At 38.3% G+C, this 18,939-nt stretch overlaps 1 protein-coding gene and 1 pseudogene across 1 annotated transcript in view; one reads left to right on the top strand and one right to left on the bottom strand.

Annotated features, from left to right (window-relative positions):
* SFMBT1 (Scm like with four mbt domains 1) overlaps positions 1 to 18,939 on the bottom strand; it is a 123,374-nt gene that overhangs the window by 25,053 nt on the left and 79,382 nt on the right. Inside the window, exons 4-9 of the mRNA XM_054595844.1 lie at positions 16,545 to 16,785; positions 7,482 to 7,570; positions 4,793 to 5,039; positions 4,025 to 4,119; positions 3,210 to 3,311; positions 1,816 to 1,966 (exon numbers count right to left, since the gene is read on the bottom strand). Of these exons, the coding sequence (XP_054451819.1) occupies positions 1,816 to 1,966; positions 3,210 to 3,311; positions 4,025 to 4,119; positions 4,793 to 5,039; positions 7,482 to 7,570; positions 16,545 to 16,785 (925 nt within the window). The remainder of the gene's footprint in view (positions 1 to 1,815; positions 1,967 to 3,209; positions 3,312 to 4,024; positions 4,120 to 4,792; positions 5,040 to 7,481; positions 7,571 to 16,544; positions 16,786 to 18,939) is intronic.
* On the top strand, positions 11,169 to 15,656 carry LOC129088462 (cytosolic iron-sulfur assembly component 2B-like; annotated as a pseudogene).

An 18,939-nucleotide genomic window follows, 5' to 3' on the forward strand; every position in this document is an offset into this window, starting at 1 on the left:
TTAAGCATATTTTAGCTCTTACGGATATGACATTTTTGATACTGGTTTTCAGATTCATGCCTTATAGAATCTCAATGCTTTTATAACCTGAATCATTAACTGATTTCAGAAAAAAAAATTGAGCTTAACTCTCCACTTAAGTCTACCAAGGCTTCTGGTAGAAGTCTGTATCTGTGTGTGAGGAGCTGGACTGGGCCCACTGTGTCTAAGCTGCTCTCTGCTCTGTAGAGCTTAGTATCTCACAGGCACAGAGCAGGCTACTCAAGACTATGCCATCCTCCAACCAAACAGCCCCTGTAATCGCCTATTTTGCCCAGTTGAAACTGGTATCATGCTTTCCCCCTGCATTCACCTCAATTCCTCACAGTAAATTACCTGCTATTTTCAATTACATATTCCACTACTTTCCTTCTAGTTACAAAGACAATTGAGTTGTCTTTAGCAACACCAAAAGCTCAAACAGCTATAATAATTGGATTTTCTTTTCACATAAAAGTAGTGGGCAGGATAAAGAACTTGGGATGTCCAGAGCCTTCCTGCAAAACAAGAGCTTCCTCTTGTAGATGTGTCCCTCACCCCATCACCACCAGGCAAGCATTCCCACTCTGTCACTGATGAAGGAGAACCTGGGAGGCTCTGTTACTGTTTTCCCTCATTTGCTCCTTGAAGGAAATGTGTTGTACTCACTTCTCTCTCTCCAGTGATAAGCCCAATGCCTGGTTCATAGCAAGTATCCCATAAATGTTTATTGGATGAATCTAAGCTGAATAGAAGGCAAAGGCTCTGGGTTTATGACTCCTGCTAACACACAGAGCACTTCCAGCCCCATGTTCCAGCAGTCAACATTGAGAGAGTAAAGCTATGCTTTACCATAAGCCTACTAGAAAAAGATACACAGACTGCCATAAATCTGGTTTGCTGACATAAAAATCAGATAAACATCTGACACTTCCAGATACTACAAGTTAAAAAATACTAAAAATTTCATAAGCCCTCGCCAGGTAGCTCAGTTGGCTGGAGCATTATCCCATACACCAAAAGGTTGTGGGTCTGATCCTGGTCAAGGCACATACCTCAGTTGTGGTTTCAATCCCCAGTAGGGGTGCATATGGGAGGCAACCCATCCCCCGCCCCAATCTGGCTTCTTCTCTCTCTAAAATCAGTAAACATATCCTCAGGTAAGAATTTTTTAAAAAATCATTCAAGCTCAACTAAGTCATATTTATGAGCCTTGATTAAAAGGTCAAAGACTATATTTTGCAAGTTGCAAACACAGAAAATGATTACTTTTCTAACTACAGCCTCTCTACATCCTACTCTTGACTATAAACCTACCTGACTATAGCAGGTTTATAGTCAAAACTTGACTATAAACCATCCTACTCTTGACTATAAACCTCTCTCTGGAATCTAAAGAGCCTCCCTCTAAAATAAGGCCCAGGAACCTAAAAATCACCAATAATCTATCTTCTAGCTCTGCCTCTAATGCCTCTACTCCCAACCCCTGTGACCTCCCAACAGAAACATGATGGAACTGAGGAACCCAGCTGGGACCCCAGGTTGTCACGAACATGCATTTGTCAAGGTAGGAGAACAAAACATACCTCATTAAATAGTTCAACTTAATTTATAACTTTCAAATATGTAAATATATGGAAACTACGCCTTATTTATACTTGTCTTGGGTTCCAAAAATGTAAAGATAGGCTGGGGCATGAAGAGAGAGAGGGACAAAAGATACGGGTAATGCCTTCTGATAATCTCATTTCCAGGGAAAGCAACTGATAAACAATTCAAAACAGAATGACTACATACCAGGAGGGGGGCTAATGTGTAAACCATTCTTCAGACTCCACTGCACAGGGAAAATACCAGGACTGTCGACATGACACACAAAAGATCGCCTTGTATGATTCTCTGGTCGCAAATCATCCATTTCCACCAGAAAGTACTTCTCATCAAAAACCTGTCCAAACAATTTAATTGATAAAATAGATTAATGGTTTATGTGTTTATGTGTTTATGTGTTTTTGTGTGTATTTCCTTTGCAGAGCCAAACATGTTACCAAAAATGTTGATAGCAATAATGGGTATTAATAATACTACTACTTACTCAATAAATGTTATCTCTATATCAGGGACAGTTTTAATTGAATGCTTTTCATGTATTAATTCAATTTTGATCTTCCTAACAATCTAACAAGGTAGGTACTATTATCAACCTCATTTTGCAGATAAAGAAACTAAGTTTAAAAAGAGGTTAAATAACTTGTCCCGTGTTACATAGCCAGGAACAAGCAGAATCTGGATTCAAATCCAAGTATTATGGTCCCAAACAAAATTTAGTTTAGGCTTAGTGAGGAATCAACTACACAGGTTTATTAAAGTTTCAAATTCTAGCCTAGTTTTAAATGCCACAGAGGTTTTATGAACCCCCTCTGGATCCCTCCCATCCCACAGCCCTCAGACTCCAGTTAGGGCCCTTTAATTCCATTGAAGGTTCAGAATCCCTCCCTGTTGTAAGAATAATCTTCTTCTAAGGCAAGGGAACTTTAAATCTAAACAGGCTGGATGACTTAGCATCAAAGCAACTATTTCTCTAGTTCTTGACTTTTGGTTCTACTTCCAGTAAGTTAGTTTTTTTACTGAAATCATCTCCTTTATGCCTTAGCTCTAATAACTGAGTAACTGGGCCTTGACAACCTGCTCAGTTCTTGTGGTTATTCCTAACAAGAGACCTACTTCTGTCGGCCTTTCAAAAGATTCAGGTCTGAACCTGAATCCATGGCTGCAGCACTCCAACTGGCAGATCTTGTGACACTAATCACCTGCTCCCCACACATCTCCTCAGCTCAAGGAGCCCTGCACCTAGTTGGACACTGATGACCCTGCCCACCTCCATACTTTTCAGGTACTGTGGCCTATCAGTTAAACCTGCTCTATTACAGCTAGACCTGCCCCCCCCAAAACATACCCCTCTACTCTGGTGCTCAGGCTTTGGTTGGCTGGAGCAACCAAGGTCAGAAGAAGGAATGAGCCACAGATAACTGGACAGTACAAATAGAAAATGTGTACAGAAGTAATTCTAGTCTCACAGCTTAGGAAAAAACAATGGCAAAATTAGGAAAGCCTGAAGTCAAAATACTACCAATTTTCTAAACCAGTCACATCGACAGGAATTCTTACAAAAAAAGTTGCCCCCTTTTTACCTTAACAACTGTAGCAGGAGAGATCCCAAAAGGAGACCAGGGATCCACAGCTTCCAATTTCATATTTACAGAGAACGAATGCATCCCAATTGCTTGTTTGTCCTGAAATGCAAACACCAAGAGGGAATAAAAATAGAGTATTCTCACGTTAATTTTATACTTATATATAGCTGAATACTACTCAATTAAAATAGTGAAACTGTCCAGCTTCCGGTAAATCATCTAATCCTATTATTTTCTTCCCTAAAAAATAAAAAGAAAAATTTCAGGCATAAAACCACAGCCTCACTCCTACTCCCACAGCCTCACTCCTACTCTCTACATTTGGAACATAAAGGCTACCTCAAGAAAAAACAAGCTCATTTAATAACAAATCAAGGCTATGCAGTTAATAGTAGAATAGAAAACCCCTTCACTTTGAAGGGATTGAGAAGTACAAATTGCCAGTTATAAAACAGTCACACAGATGTGAAGTAAAACATATAGAATATAATCAATAATACTGTAATAACTACATACAGTGCCAAGTGGGCACTAGACTTCTCAGGGTGATCACTTTGGAAGTTACATAAATGTCTAATTGCTAAGTTTAAAAAATTTTTTTTTTAATTTATCAAGAGTAGAAAAGTCTCAAAGTGCCTCCAGAGAACTTTAGGAGAAAACCTAGACTACTTTTAGAAGAAAAGGACGACCATCACTCCAGCCTTCAAACTTCTCTCCTCCTTCATACCCACAGCACTCTCACTGGCTCCAGGGGTTATTTTATGCTTTGCACCTCCTTCAAATTGCTTTACTCTACTTGTGTTTGCATTTACCTTAAATAAGTAAGATGGTAATGGCTCTTCCTCCTCCTCTTTCACTTTGGCCAAAATCTCTTGCCACTCAGTTTCATTTTTGAGATGTCTGATGGCTTTAGTAAAACAAGACAGGCAATTTTAAATAATGACAGAACTTACACACTTAACAACTATTCTGAAAGCATTCACATAAATAAAAAAGCCACTTTCCATTGGGAAAAGAAAAGGGTTCAAGCCCATTTATACTATCTTCACTTAAACAACTTGCACTTTCACTTCAGTACCTTGTCTCCTCTGTTCAGAGCCCGGTTAATTAAATATGGTGAAAATACCTACAGTGAGATCTTAAGGACTACTGTACTCTACAAATATAATACAACATCCAAACTGCAGTACATAATATCAAATGCATATTGATTTAAACAGCATCTCCAGTTACAATCCCTTCATCAACAATTTGCTTTGAACCCAAGATCTGTCCCACTCCTATACCTACATGAATGCTACTTAGGGAATTTTTCTTTAATTTTGGTGAGAGGTCAGTATGAGCTGGGGCAGAATTCTATGAGGTATGTATATCAGTACCTGTGGAAAATTACAAAAGCAATAAAACTACAAGAAAAATAGGTGTTTAACAACTCCATACACATTTTTTTGCAATATTTCTATCATGAAAAGTGACAAAAGCTTTAGTAATATGCAGAATAATGCTTTTCTCAGTCTCAAAAATATTAATAAAAACACAACAATAATGTAATAGTTTAAAAATGTTATATTACTCTTTACCTAATGGGGGCTGAAGTTCATATCCCTGCTGAGCTGCCCAACCAACATGATGAAGAAATGGATCCAAGTAATACAACCAATGTTCAAAATTGTCAGAACTTCCAAGGCCTTCATAACGTAGCTTCAGCCTTCCCCCAATGTTTTCTACTACAGTAACAATCCAAGCGCTTAAAGAGTCCTGGAAAGCTTGACATTCTAGCCTGGAACCTGGAGCAATAAGATCTAAAGGATTCCTCCCATTACGGAGCTATAGGTAAAAAAGGTGAAATGATTAAATAAGAGAAGTTAACATTACATTTTTAAAAGTCAAGTTTTAAATAACCTCAAACTAGCCTTTATATTTTACCCATTCAAGGGCACTGACACTAAATTGTCTAGTATCAATCAAGACCCTACAGTGTTATTTGTAGGTGATATAAAAATGTTTGTCTTAAAAAAAATCTACCTATAATGAAATAAAACTATCCTAACAGATCTCTACCTCTAGAACTGTTGTATAACTTCATCTAGTAAAGATTTTTAAAATACCATCATTAGTCTCTAATTGTAAGAACAAATATGATCATCAAGGAAAAAAAAAACAACAAAAGTCAAAATCCCCCACAACCCCACCCACCTTCAAGAAAAAAACACAATGAACACTTCGGTACAAATTCTTTGAGACTTGGTTTTTCACACACAAGTCTGTGTCTCTTGCTCTCTTACATTTATTTTCTTTATAACATGTATATTTTAAATGGGAGCACTGTATATCGTTCTTCAATTTGTGTTTGTCACTTAATACATCATAGCTATGGTTCTATAATAACATATACAAATCTTCTTCATTCTTTTAAACTGTTTTTTTGCTATTCAGTATTACAAATGGGCAGTAATTTATCCCCTTATCTACTGATGGCATTTCAGTTGTTTCTGAGCTTTCACTCATTTGCAATGTTCTTATGAACACAGTGTTTTGATTACACTGATGGAAAAGAAAAGTTTAATTCCCACTCCCTAAATATATATTAAAAGTTACAATAAAGAATAAAAAAAAACACTGATTCCAACATAATCACATAACCATTTCTTAATTCGAACTTTTTTCTAATAAGAACTGCACTGTGACACTTACATATTATTTTTTTTTGACACTTACATATTCTTATTAGGCAAAAGATCATATGGACAAATGGAAACCTCCCCCGCCCCCGAAAGCTAAAGATTAGAATGGCAGAATCAAAGGTCAATGTAGAGTAGCATTTTATTAATTCATTTGTTCATGATTTCACTCATTCATTCAAATTTTCCTGAATGTTTACTATGTGCCAAACCCTTGATAAACATAATGGAATGAGTCAGAGTATACAATATAAAGATTAGCTTGAAATAGAATGCTCACCAAGTTTTATAGGAGAATGTGAATCGATCATAGAATTAAACATAAGAGCTAAAATTATGAAAAAAAAAACTTAGAAGAAAACATGAGAGTAAATCTTCATGATTTTGGGTTAAGCAAAGCCTTCTTAGATATGACATCAAAATCATGAGCAAAAAAAGAAAAACAGATAAATTAGACTACATCAAAATTAAAAAGAAAAAACTTTTATGCTGCAAATGATATCAAGAAAGTGAAAAGATAATCCACAGAATTGCAGATAGTATTTGGAAATCATCTATCTGATACAACTTGCAACCAGAATTTATAAGGAATTCTTAAAAATGATCAAAGACAGTTTAAAAAAAAATACACAAATCACAAATAAGTACATTAAAAAAAAATCCTCAACATCATTAGTCATTAGGGAAATGAGTGATTTCCCTAAATCAAAATGAGATACTACATCACACTCACTACAATAGCTATAACCAAAAAGAGAATGACCAGGGCTGTCAAGGATGTAGAGAAACTGGAACCTTCATACACTGGATTTCACATATACCTCAAAGAATATTACTAGTATGACAGAAAGTTAACAAAATATAACTTAGAAATGTTGTAACCAATAAACTGACTTCATAAAAACAAGAAATCTATAATCACTAACAAGCTCAAAACCTACACTAATTTAAAAGGACTGCTGGAGGTAGGTGGGTGGTAGAAGTACTGTAGATGTACTATCTCCTGAATAGTAGAAAAAAGGGAGTCTCGTATTACACACTGTGGGAGTTACAAATGCCCATCTTCAAGTAGAATCAAATCCTACCCAGTTACAGAGTAGGAACCCCAAAATGCCACATTTTCCAGATGCATAAACTATCTGGAAAGCTAGATTTTTATGTGTTAGCAACCAATTCAGAATACTGACCAGCGGTGTCCAACCTGGGGCCTGTGGGCCGCATGCAGCCCAGGATGGCTGTGAATGTGGCTCAACATAAAATCATAAATTTACTTAAAACATTATGAGACTTTTTCTTTGTAATTACATGTTCCAATGTATTTAATGTGTGGCCTAAGGCAACTCTTCCAGTGTGGCTCACAGACACCAAAAGCTTGGACACTTGCAGTTTAGGCACTGGAGCAAGGCACCAGTTTGTAATCTTTAAGGGTTAAGTTTAAACCTCCCCATGCCTATGTCTGTAGTAAAAATGCTTATTTGCCTTGGGGTAGTAAACGAGCAACCAATTTTAAGATTCCTTGGACAGAAAATAAATATCACTAAAGATTGTAAGGGTTTTTCACACTGATTCTGCAAGCAATAATACTCACGCCCTCTAGCAGCGGAACAGGAGGACTACATGCTCCTATCAGAGTCTGGCGCAGGAACTCATCCCAATCAGAAACCTTATCTCTGATGCCTAGATAAGGCAATAAAAAGAGTAATTTACTCATACTATCAGCCACAGAACACAGAGGAACTAAACAGAATACAGACAAAATTAAACCAGTGAAAATGGTTTACAGGTTCTTAGATCATTTTAATATCTAAGAGTCCAACAACTGTTTCTTTGAAAGCTTGGAACAAAAATTCTCCTAGATAGAGCTACTTCCTGGTTAGTTTGATGCAAGTTGTATGCAAAACAAGGAGAATAGGCCCAACTCCCTGTTACTATAATTTATCCAAAAGTTACCTAGTTTATTTTTTATCATGGAGAATTTCAAATACATACAAAAGTAAACAGAAAAATGAATCCTCTGTACCCATGGTTCAACAACTGTCACTTCATGGCCGATCTTTTCCTTTTCTTAAGATTTATTTTTTTAAGAAAGGGGAAGGGATAAAGAGAGGGAGAGAAACATGATCAGTTGTCTCTGGTAGGCCCCCAGCTGGGGCCCTGGTTTGCAACCCAGGCATGTGGTGCCCTGATTGGTAATCAAACCAGTGACCTTTCCATTCCCAGGCCAACGCTCAACCCACTGAGCCACACCAGCCAGGGGAATCTTTCCAACTAAATCTGGAGTAGTTAGCAACTACAACAAGTTCACATACACATTCATGTATGTTCTCCTCCTCCCTCATTCTGTACACATTTTTTTTCATAAAACGAGATATCCTAGAGAACACTTCTTAGTTGTATATAGATGATCCATGTTTCCTTTTACCACTGATAGCAGCTTACCACTCTAAAGCTCCCTTCTTTGTCTCTTGTAATGCTTTCTTGTCTGAAATCCACTTCTGTCAGATATCAAGACTGAGACTCCAGCTTTCTCTTCTATTTGCATTTGTCTATATACCTTTGCCTATACTTATATCCTTTCAGAATCTATCCATTTAGGTATGACGTTTCCTATATATGGCCCAGAATTAAGTTTTGCTTTGTGAGCCAACTTAAATTGTTTTTTCCTTTTAATACATGAGTAAGCCCATTAACATTTATTGATATTACTAATATGTATAGCCTCAATTCTTATTGTTAAATATTATATAAATGGTGTATATTACAGACTTTAACGATGTGATCTATTTTATTTGAACATATACTCTTTCTTTTTAAAAAAAAAAATCTATCTTCAGTATTTAGAAAGGTTTGTGTTTTTGTCCTTCTGGTTACCTTTATACAACACTTTGGTCCTCTCCATTTTTGGACTACTTTCTCTTTCTTTGTTCTATAAATGATATCCAAGTTAGCTATAATCTCTTTTTTCTCCTCTTTTTCAGCATCTCATTTCAAGTAAATAAGCTTTTACTCCCAGTTACTCCTTAAAAGGCAATTAGTTAAATTATTCAGCAATAAAGCTGATTTTTGTTTTCAAAAAAAGCAATGAGCAAGCTTATACCATGTATATCACATGCTCTCCCCACTGGTGTCCCATATTCTGTATAGTCATATTCTATTTATATTGTCAGAACATGTAGTCATTACAAATTATACTGCCTCCCTTATAACTTCATTTAGTCCTAAGTTCTACAGTTAAACATATATTTAATGTTTCATAACAGTTCTTATGCTAATGTTTCTTCAGTCATTTGGTTTTTCTGAAGCTCATTCTCTAGCGGATTTCTTAGGAAGGGTTCATGGGAACAATATTCCTAGAATCTTTATATCATAAGTTTCCATATGGCCTTTATGCTTAAAGTTCAGTTTAGCTAGATGTAAAATCCTTGCTTCATATTTTCTTCCAATGATTTTTTAAAATGTTACCCTATGGTCTTTTGGAATAAAGCCTTGTTATGAATTAATTTAAATAACCAAGGGATTACTTTTTGCTTTAAAGTTCAGTAATTTCATTAGAACACCTCTTGGTGTAGCTGTTCTTGTACATGATTCTCCCATGTACCCAGGAAGCCCTTTCCATATGTATTTCAAGTCCTATTTTATTTTAGTCAAGTTTCTTGAATTATGGTTTACAGTATCTTACTGTTTCATTGCTTTGCTTTTCTCCTTCAGGGACTTCTATTTTATATAAGTTAAATCACTTTTGCCTATCTATATTACTTTCCCATGTTAACCTTTATACTCCCTTCTTCATTTAATTTTTTTCTCTTTTTCATCTTTTATTTCTCTTCAGATACTATCCATGATTGATTCAGTCCTATGTTCATTTAACTTAGCCTTCATTTCTAACATTTTTAAATTTCCAACCTGGCCTAACTTTTACTTTTTCTATTTTTAAATCTTCCTTTTCTCCAATCACTTCATTTCTGAATTTTAATAAATTTTATTCATGCTTTTTCTCACTGCTTCTATAAGTTACTTTTTCTATTTTTTATTATTTTTTATTGATTATGCTATTACAGTTGTCCTATTTTTTCCTCCCCTTTATTCTCCTTTGCCCTGCATCTCCCCTTCCACCAGCATTCCCCCCACCTCAACCCTGCTTACTTCATGTCCATGGGTCGTACATGTAAGTTCTCTGGCTTCTCCATTTCCTATACTATTCTTAACCTCCCCATCTCTCCTGTCCCTCCTATTTATGCTTCTTATTCTCTGTACCTTTTCCCCCATTCTTCCCCCTCCCTTTCACCTCTGATCTTCATTTCTGTGATTCTGTTCCTATTCTAGTTGTTTGCTTAGTTTCTTTTTGTTTTTTTAGGTTCAGTTGTTGATAGTTGTATTTGTCATTTTACTGTTCATATCTTCGATCTCCATTTTCTTACAGAAATCCCTTGAACATTTCATATAAGGGCTTGGTGATGAGCTCCTTTAACTTGACCTTATCTGGGAAGCACTTTATCTGCCCTTTCATTCTAAATAATAGCTTTGCTGGGTAGAGTAATCTTCGATGTAGAGCCATGTCTTTCATGACTCTGAAAACTTCTCGCCAGCCAGCCCCTTCTCGCCTGAAATGTTTCTTTTGAGAAATCAGCTGATAGTCTATAGGAGCTCCTTTGTAGGTAACTCTCTCCTTTTCTCTTGCTGTTTTTAAGATTCTCTCCTTATCGTTAATCTTAGGTAACTTAATCATGGTGTGCTTTGGTGTGTGCTTCCTTGGGTCGTGCTTCCTTGGGTCCAACTTCTTTGGGGCTCTCTGAGCTTCCTGGGTCTCCTGGAAATCTATTTCCTTGGCCAGACTGGGGAAGTTCTCCTTCATTACTTTTCCAAATAAGCTTTCAATTTCTTGCTCTTCCTCTTCTCCTTCCGGCACACCTATGATTCGGATGTTTGAATGTTTAAAGTTGTCCCAGAGGTTCCTAAGCCTCTCATTTTTTCGAATTCTTGTTTCTTAGTTCTGTTCTGGTTGAATGTTTCTCTCTTCATTCTGCTCCAAATCACTGATTTGAGTCCCAGTTTCCTTTCCTTTACTAGTTGGATCCCTGTATATTTTTGTTTCACTTTGCATACCCTTCACTTCTCCTTCCATTTTGCAATCATACTCAACCATTTCTGTGAGCAGATTACCAGTGTTTTTGAACTGTGCATCTGATAGGTTGGCTATCTGTTCATCGCTTAGTTTTATTGTTGGAACTTTTGATCTTTCATTTGGGCTATATTCCTTTGTCTCAGCGTGCCTGTTATGTTGGGAGGGGCAGAGCCTCAAGTGTTCACCAGGGTGGGGCAACCCAGGTCGCTGCATTGTGGCACTGTATGTAGGGGAGGGGTGCTATAGGGAACAATGCTGCTTGCTTGGCTCTTGCAGGCTTTCAGTCACTACCCACTCCCTGCTACCCACCAGCAAATTGGGTCCTTCTGGTGCTGATTCCCAGGTGGGTGCATTTGTGTATGTTCCAGGACCCTGTGGGTTTCTCCAAAAAACTCTCCCATGAGGCTGGATGCTTCTCCCACTGCTGCATCCCCTACAGGTTTTTACAGCCAGAGGTTTTGAGGCTTTCTTTCCCCATGCTGGAACCCCGGGTTGCATGGTTTGTCTCGTTCCCCAGCTGTTCCTCCCATTTTATCCCACATGCAAATGTGGAACCACCTGGTCCGTCAGCCTCTGCCTTGGCCGCGTGTCCTCTCCGCCCCGGCTGTCCATCTCCGCCCCTCCTCCCAGTCTGGAGGAATGTTTTGTCTTCAACATGTTGGTTGTTGGACTGTATACAGTTAGACTTTTCTGGCAGTTCTGGTTGATTTTGTTTTTAAATTTGTTGTTGTCCTTTGGTTGTGCAAGGAAGCAAAGTGTATCTACCCCCATTTTGGCTGGAAGTGTTAATTTTTTTAAAGAAACTGCTTATTTTCCATCAACTGGTAATTTTTCATCTTTATTTCCATTTTGTTTTAGAGTTTATATAAAAATAGCCTAATATCACTCAGTGGTTGCCCTACCCATTCAGTGGCCTGAGCAGTGGGGGCTCCAGTCCAGGACTCAGTGCCAGCTGAGTGCACCAGTCTTCAGTAGGAAACTGCTCGATGGGCACAGAGGGCATATGCATGCCTTCTAACCAATCTGCAAACTCAGGTTGCACAGCAGTGAACTTGGGAGCTGGAGCAGTCCATGCATCTGAAATGCCTCCTTGGTCAAAGCCTCTACAGTTGCAGCCTGCTCTTCCTTTTCAGTCTCTTCAGAATCTCTGTAGATTTAGATAGAGATCAGGCATGATCTCCCAGGGGTGTTTACGGGACGCACTGTCACACATGCACAAAACTTGCCAGGCTAGCACCCACATCAAACCCACTGAGTGAGCCCTCTCATTGTTGCAAAGGATGGCAACATTCACATAACGAGAGGAGAGTCTGTGTTACATAGAGCAGTGGTAGGCAGGTTAACACAAGACACCTCTGTGAGAAGCTGGTAGTCAACAACAGTAACTACCAGAAGTCTTGGCTCCAGGAAGGCAGCCTGGATCTAGTTAGTGAGGGTTCCAAGAGTGAAGTATCAGCAACAGGAGTGGCTCCAGTGGCAGCAGCAAACTTCAGTACTGCTCACTGCCGTATTCCTGAATATTATGACACTGAAAACAGTGGAGTTTTTAATGGCAACAATGGCATGAGCTGCTAGTGAAGCTTCTCCCAGGTTCTCTTCAGATTTATGGTCTAGATGCCATTACTACTTCCTTTTGTAGCTGTACTGTTCCATTTGGAAATCAAGACTGGTGCCACCAAAGTGGATTCCTGCTGCAAGGAATTTGAGGACATCTCCCTCCTTTAGTTGCAGGATATCAAAAACTCTGGATATTGTGAAAGTTTTCCTTTAAGATATGTAGAAACTGAGAACAATGGCGTATGGGACTTTCTCTGGGTAGCACAGAAAGGGCTACTACTTTCTTTTAGCTTGTTTTACATTTTTTTTCTTTAAAGATTTTATTTATTTTTTAGACAGATGGGAAGAGGAGAAAGAGAGAGAGAGAAACGTTAACTGGTTGCCCCTCGAAGGCCCCCAACCAGGGACCTGGCCCACAGCCCAGGCATGTGTCCCGACCAGGAACTGAATCAGCAACCTTTTGGTTCATGGGACAGTGCCCAATCCACTGAGCCGCATCAGTCAGGGCTGAATTTTTTTTTTTATCTGACATAGTGTTAATCTCTTTTGTAGTTCTGTTCCTCTGGAAGAATTTTATTCTACCCTTTTCTCTCTTTTTAAAATAACCTTGTATGAGATTCAGCTGAAATCATTGTTGTTCATATTAAAATGAGATGAATTTTCCAATAGTACTCTTAAAATGAGATGTTGGGCCAGATAGTTTCATGTCTCAATCTTCCTTTTACACTGTTTTTTTACAAAATGTTAAAAATATGGCCAAATAGAAGCCTACAGACATCCCCAGAATACTAATACCCAGATCCTCATTTCTAAATACCATTCTTCACCAAAAGAAACCACAATTTCTTGGGGGGAAAAAATGGCTAATTTCAGGGATGAAACTACTTGAGGAATATAGGAACATAAAGGACACACTTGCCAGTTTGAAGAAGTGCCCACTGGCCATATCTAGAACAATCTCAGCACCAAAATAAATAAGATAGCAAAAGATTATAACCCATTAAGTACAATAATCATGAGTCCACACTGACATATGAGGTCTGTCCAGAAGGTATTCAGCTATGTAATATGAAAAATAGACATTTATTGAAGATACAAGATACAAGAAACTTTGTACATATAACAATGATGCCTCAGTCCCCTTGAAAGTAGGCATCTTGGGACCTCACAGAGTATTCACAGTCGCTATTAGTTGCCCTGTTGTACTTTTCTGAATCTCATCAACAGTCTGAAATCCTTCCTGTTCAAAGGTGATTTTAGTTTTGGGAAAAGCCAAAAGTCATAGCGCACCAAATCTGGGCTGTGGGGGGCTCAGTCACCTGGGTGATTTGCTGTTTCACCAAAAAACTCTGCATAAGACGTGAACCATGAGCAGGCATGTTGTTGTAATGAAGCTGCCAATCACCAGTTGCCCATAGTTATCGCCTTCTGAATCATCCGAATAGTTTCTGCAGAGGAGTGTTCAATCTTCATGCAAAATCTGATGCAGATTCGTTGCTGTACTCAGTCATTTTGAATGCTACAGTCACACAGTACACATGTCCACCCAATGGCATCTACTGCCCCCACCGACTAGTACAAGTTGTCATTGTTCACACATGCACATTTTAGTCCATTCTCCTTGGCTGCCAGGTTACACTGGTGTTGTGCAAACCATTCTCATTATATTAACAATGACTACACTTTTTCCGGACAGACTGCGTATATGCATAAATACACACGTATATTGTAAGTGTATGTGTGTAAATGGAAGAAAAAGGAAAGCTTTTTATATAGTATAAAGCAAACTATAAAATATAGGAAAAAAAGAAAAAAGAAATTTGGTAATCAGAGTAATAATTGTTTCAGATAAAAATTATCAATGGATGCTAAAATAGTGGGTGAAAAGTATGAAAAAAATGGGATATTTATACAATCTCAAAATATCTTCCCACAAGATACTTATTAATTTAAAAGGTTAAAAGCAATTTTATGGTAGCAAAAACCTGGTGTATACCAACTTAATCAAGCGATGAAAGCACCACCAGCCACAGGACAAATGAACAGCATGTTATCTCCTGATAAGATGTTTTAGAAGGACACAGCATCACTTCTGCATTTTTTTCTGTGAAAAGTGTGCCATGTGAATCTAAGGAAACATCAAACTTACACTGTGGAACAGTCTAAAAAAAATAACTGACCTATATTCTTCAAAAATCTCAACACCAAGAAAGACACAGAAAGGTTAAGTAAACTAAAAAGAAATGACAACCAAATGCAATGTATAACCCTGGACTGAATCATGGATCAGGAAAAGAAATAGGGCATAACGAACATTGTTGGGAATATAGGCCTGTACCTTTCAAAAATGTCAAAGTCATGAAAGACAAAGAAAGCCTGAAGCACTGTTCTGGGTTAAAGAAATCTTATGAGACATGACAACTGAATGCAACACATGATCTACAATAAAAACATTATTGGTAAAAACTAAATTTGGTATATCGATTAAATAATAGTATATATCAGCCTGTAACGGTTCCGTCATGGTGGGCGGCAGCAGGGTGGGGGCAGCCTCCTGGAGAATGTAACCCCCTCATCTATTAGTGCTCTGGGGAGCAGCCAGTGACCTTGGGCTAGGAGGGCAAGCTGGTTCCAGACAGCATCTACGCGCGAGATCTTCGATCTGATTCGCTCCACCAATGACCCGGAGCATCCACTGACTCTAGAAGAATTGAAGGTAGTAGAGCAAGTCCAGGTTCCGGTGAGTGACCCTGAGAGCACTGTGGCTGTGGCCTTCACACCCAACATTCCTCACTGCAGCATGGATACCCTTATTGGCCTGTTCATCAGAGTCAAGCTTCTGTGATTTCTTCCCCAGCATTCCAAGAGAGATGTGCACATTACACCAGGGATCCATGCCTCACTGCATGCAGTGAACAAGCAACTTGCAGATAAGGAATGGTGGCAGCTCCCCTGAGGAACACCCACCTTCTGGAGGTTGTGAACCACTGCCTGTCAGCATGCTCCCGAGCCTGGCTTTTTATCCCTAGCCTCACCCAGGGCTCATGGCCTTGTTTTCTTGAACCACTGACAATGAAAAACTGACACTTTGCATTTTGTAATAAACCCTTAATAAAAATTAAAAAAATAGTATAAAGTTAATTTTCTGATTTTGTTATTTTACTATGTTCATGAATGTCCTTGTTTTTAGGAGAACATTAAAGTACTTAGGAGTAAAAGGCATCATGTCTACAATGGACTCAAATAGTTCTTTTGAAAAGCACACACATATGCACAGGTATGTTTGTGATTTGTAGGAGAGGAAAAGAGAGGGAGGGAGGAAAGGATGTAGGGAAAAGGATAAAGTAAATTTGGTAAACTGTCAGGAAACTTGGCAAAGTCCCAAGGAATTTTCTATACTATTTTTACAACTTTTCTGTAAATCTAAAATTATATCAAAATAAGATGTTGAAAGAAAAACATATAAGGCCTGGTATTTTCTTAAATCTACAGTCTCTTCCCTTTCTCCACCTTTATATGACCCGTCTCTTTCTTTTGTCCCACTATTTCTGTCTTGCTGAATTTGGATTCTACTCTCAGGGCTCTTTTCTGGAAGAAAGCTTCAGTTGATTCATTTTAAAGATCATAGGTCCCATATTACTTGTAGGAGAGAGGAAAATAAAGCCAAAAAGGAGAATCAATCTGGCCCAATGTAACTAAAGACAACCAGTCCTACAAGTCTCAAACTCAGAGAGCCTCATAGTCTTATAGAATAAATAAATGATGCTTTAGGGAGTGTCACAAAAATGTGAGGCATTATGGAACACAGAAAATAATTTTAAAAGATGAGAAAAATGTGCATTATTTCTTATATTTTACTTCAAAATGTTCATCCAAAAAAGTGAGAAAAACCTATTTGCATGGAACCTGAAGATTATGGATAAGATTTCCTACAGCAATATCATATTATATCATAACAAAGTATTTTATTACCTTCCGGAGCTTCCAGGGTCTTCTTATTCTGCTGACACCACCCAATGGGGTAGAGGTCAGTCTTCCTGATGTCACACCAGAAGTCCGCTCTCCGGTCCTCCCCATAGCCGTCATAGCGGAGGAGGAGCAACTGCTCACAGGCAGTAATGATGGTGGCAACCCAGTAAGTTTCAGGATCTGTTTTCACAGTCACCTCCAGTTTCATCCCAGGAGCAAATCCATTTTGTAAGCGTGTGTCCACCTGAACAGGGAAATGTTATGAACCACCAGACAAGCATCTCAAATGAGTATTTCTTTGGCCAACATCCTTTTTTAAGACTTACAATTCTGAAGTACTAAATGCAATAAAATCATCTCAAGGGGAACCTGAGAAATTCCAATTCTCACTCATAGGAATGATCCAAACAAAACAGGGGATAGCAATGAATGCTGCTCTGTTCCATCTTAAAAGAACTCAACATTTTCACCACAGCAGTCTATTACAATCACAGAGAATATAAATTACTAAGTGTTCACCGTTTTAACAGCTTTTGATACATTAAGTTTTCAAGAGTGATTTCTAGATCATTCAAAAGAAAATTTATAACTCTAGAAAAGAGAAATGGCAAAAATAAGCTATAATGATAAAAAATTAGTAAAATATGTACCACATTTAGGGAGCCATAACCTCCCAGTTTCCCTAAAACAGCGCATGGTTACATCTGTTATTTTTTAAAAATAACTAATAATGCCCTTTTTCTCTCTCAAAAGTGTCCTAATTTAGATGATAAATTGTACGGTCACAAAGGTATGGGTTAGCGGCTCTGCCCCTCCCAACATAACAGGCACGCTGAGACAAAGGAATATAGCCCAAATGAAAGATCAAAAGTTCCAACAATAAAACTAAGCGATGAACAGATAGCCAACCTATCAGATGCACAGTTCAAAAACACTGGTAATCTGCTCACAGAAATGGTTGAGTATGATTGCAAAATGGAAGGAGAAGTGAAGGGTATGCAAAGTGAAACAAAAATATACAGGGATCCAACTAGTAAAGGAAAGGAAACTGGGACTCAAATCAGTGATTTGGAGCAGAATGAAGAGAGAAACATTCAACCAGAACAGAACTAAGAAACAAGAATTCGAAAAAATGAGAGGCTTAGGAACCTCTGGGACAACTTTAAACATTCAAACATCCGAATCATAGGTGTGCCGGAAGGAGAAGAGGAAGAGCAAGAAATTGAAAGCTTATTTGGAAAAGTAATGAAGGAGAACTTCCCCAGTCTGGCCAAGGAAATAGATTTCCAGGAGACCCAGGAAGCTCAGAGAGCCCCAAAGAAGTTGGACCCAAGGAAGCACGACCCAAGGAAGCACACACCAAAGCACACCATGATTAAGTTACCTAAGATTAACGATAAGGAGAGAATCTTAAAAACAGCAAGAGAAAAGGAGAGAGTTACCTACAAAGGAGCTCCTATAGACTATCAGCTGATTTCTCAAAAGAAACATTTCAGGCGAGAAGGGGCTGGCTGGCGAGAAGTTTTCAGAGTCATGAAAGACATGGCTCTACATCGAAGATTACTCTACCCAGCAAAGCTATTATTTAGAATGAAAGGGCAGATAAAGTGCTTCCCAGATAAGGTCAAGTTAAAGGAGCTCATCACCAAGCCCTTATATGAAATGTTCAAGGGATTTCTGTAAGAAAATGGAGATCGAAGATATGAACAGTAAAATGACAAATACAACTATCAACAACTGAACCTAAAAAAACAAAAAAGAAACTAAGCAAACAACTAGAATAGGAACAGAATCACAGAAATGAAGATCAGAGGTGAAAGGGAGGGGGAAGAATGGGGGAAAAGGTACAGAGAATAAGAAGCATAAACAGTAGGGACAAAATGGACAGGGGGAGGTTAAGAAAATACAGGAAATGGAGAAGCCAAAGAACTTATATGTACAACCATGGACATGAACTAAAGGCGGCGGGAGGTGGGGGAGGGGCGGGGAGGGAGAATGCCGGAGGAGAGGGGCGGTGCAGGGTGGAGGGGAATAAAGGGTGTTAAAAAATAAAAACAAAAACGAAGGTATGGGTTAGCAATTCTGGGACTACTGTGTGTACACTAAGAATAAATAAACCAACATATTATAGATGATGAGAGACAGGATTCTCACTGTGGAAGAAAAAAGAACAAGGAAGGGGGAAGAAGAGAATGAGCCTGTGGTGCTGAATTAGAATCAAGGTACCAGAATGAGATGATGATCACAGATGCACAGAGACAAATAGAAAGAGGTTTAAAAAAAACGAGAGAGAGAGAGAGAGTGTGTGTGTGTATGTTAATATACATATATCTCCTAGCTCTGTGAATTGACAGAAACTAGAAGTAATGATACTCAGTAGCAACAGCAAACTTAGTTT

Source organism: Pteronotus mesoamericanus, unplaced genomic scaffold (assembly GCF_021234165.1).
Source record: "Pteronotus mesoamericanus isolate MK-2021 breed Mesoamerican mustached bat unplaced genomic scaffold, CSHL_Meso_final scaffold_54, whole genome shotgun sequence".
Lineage (NCBI taxonomy): Eukaryota > Metazoa > Chordata > Mammalia > Chiroptera > Mormoopidae > Pteronotus > Pteronotus mesoamericanus.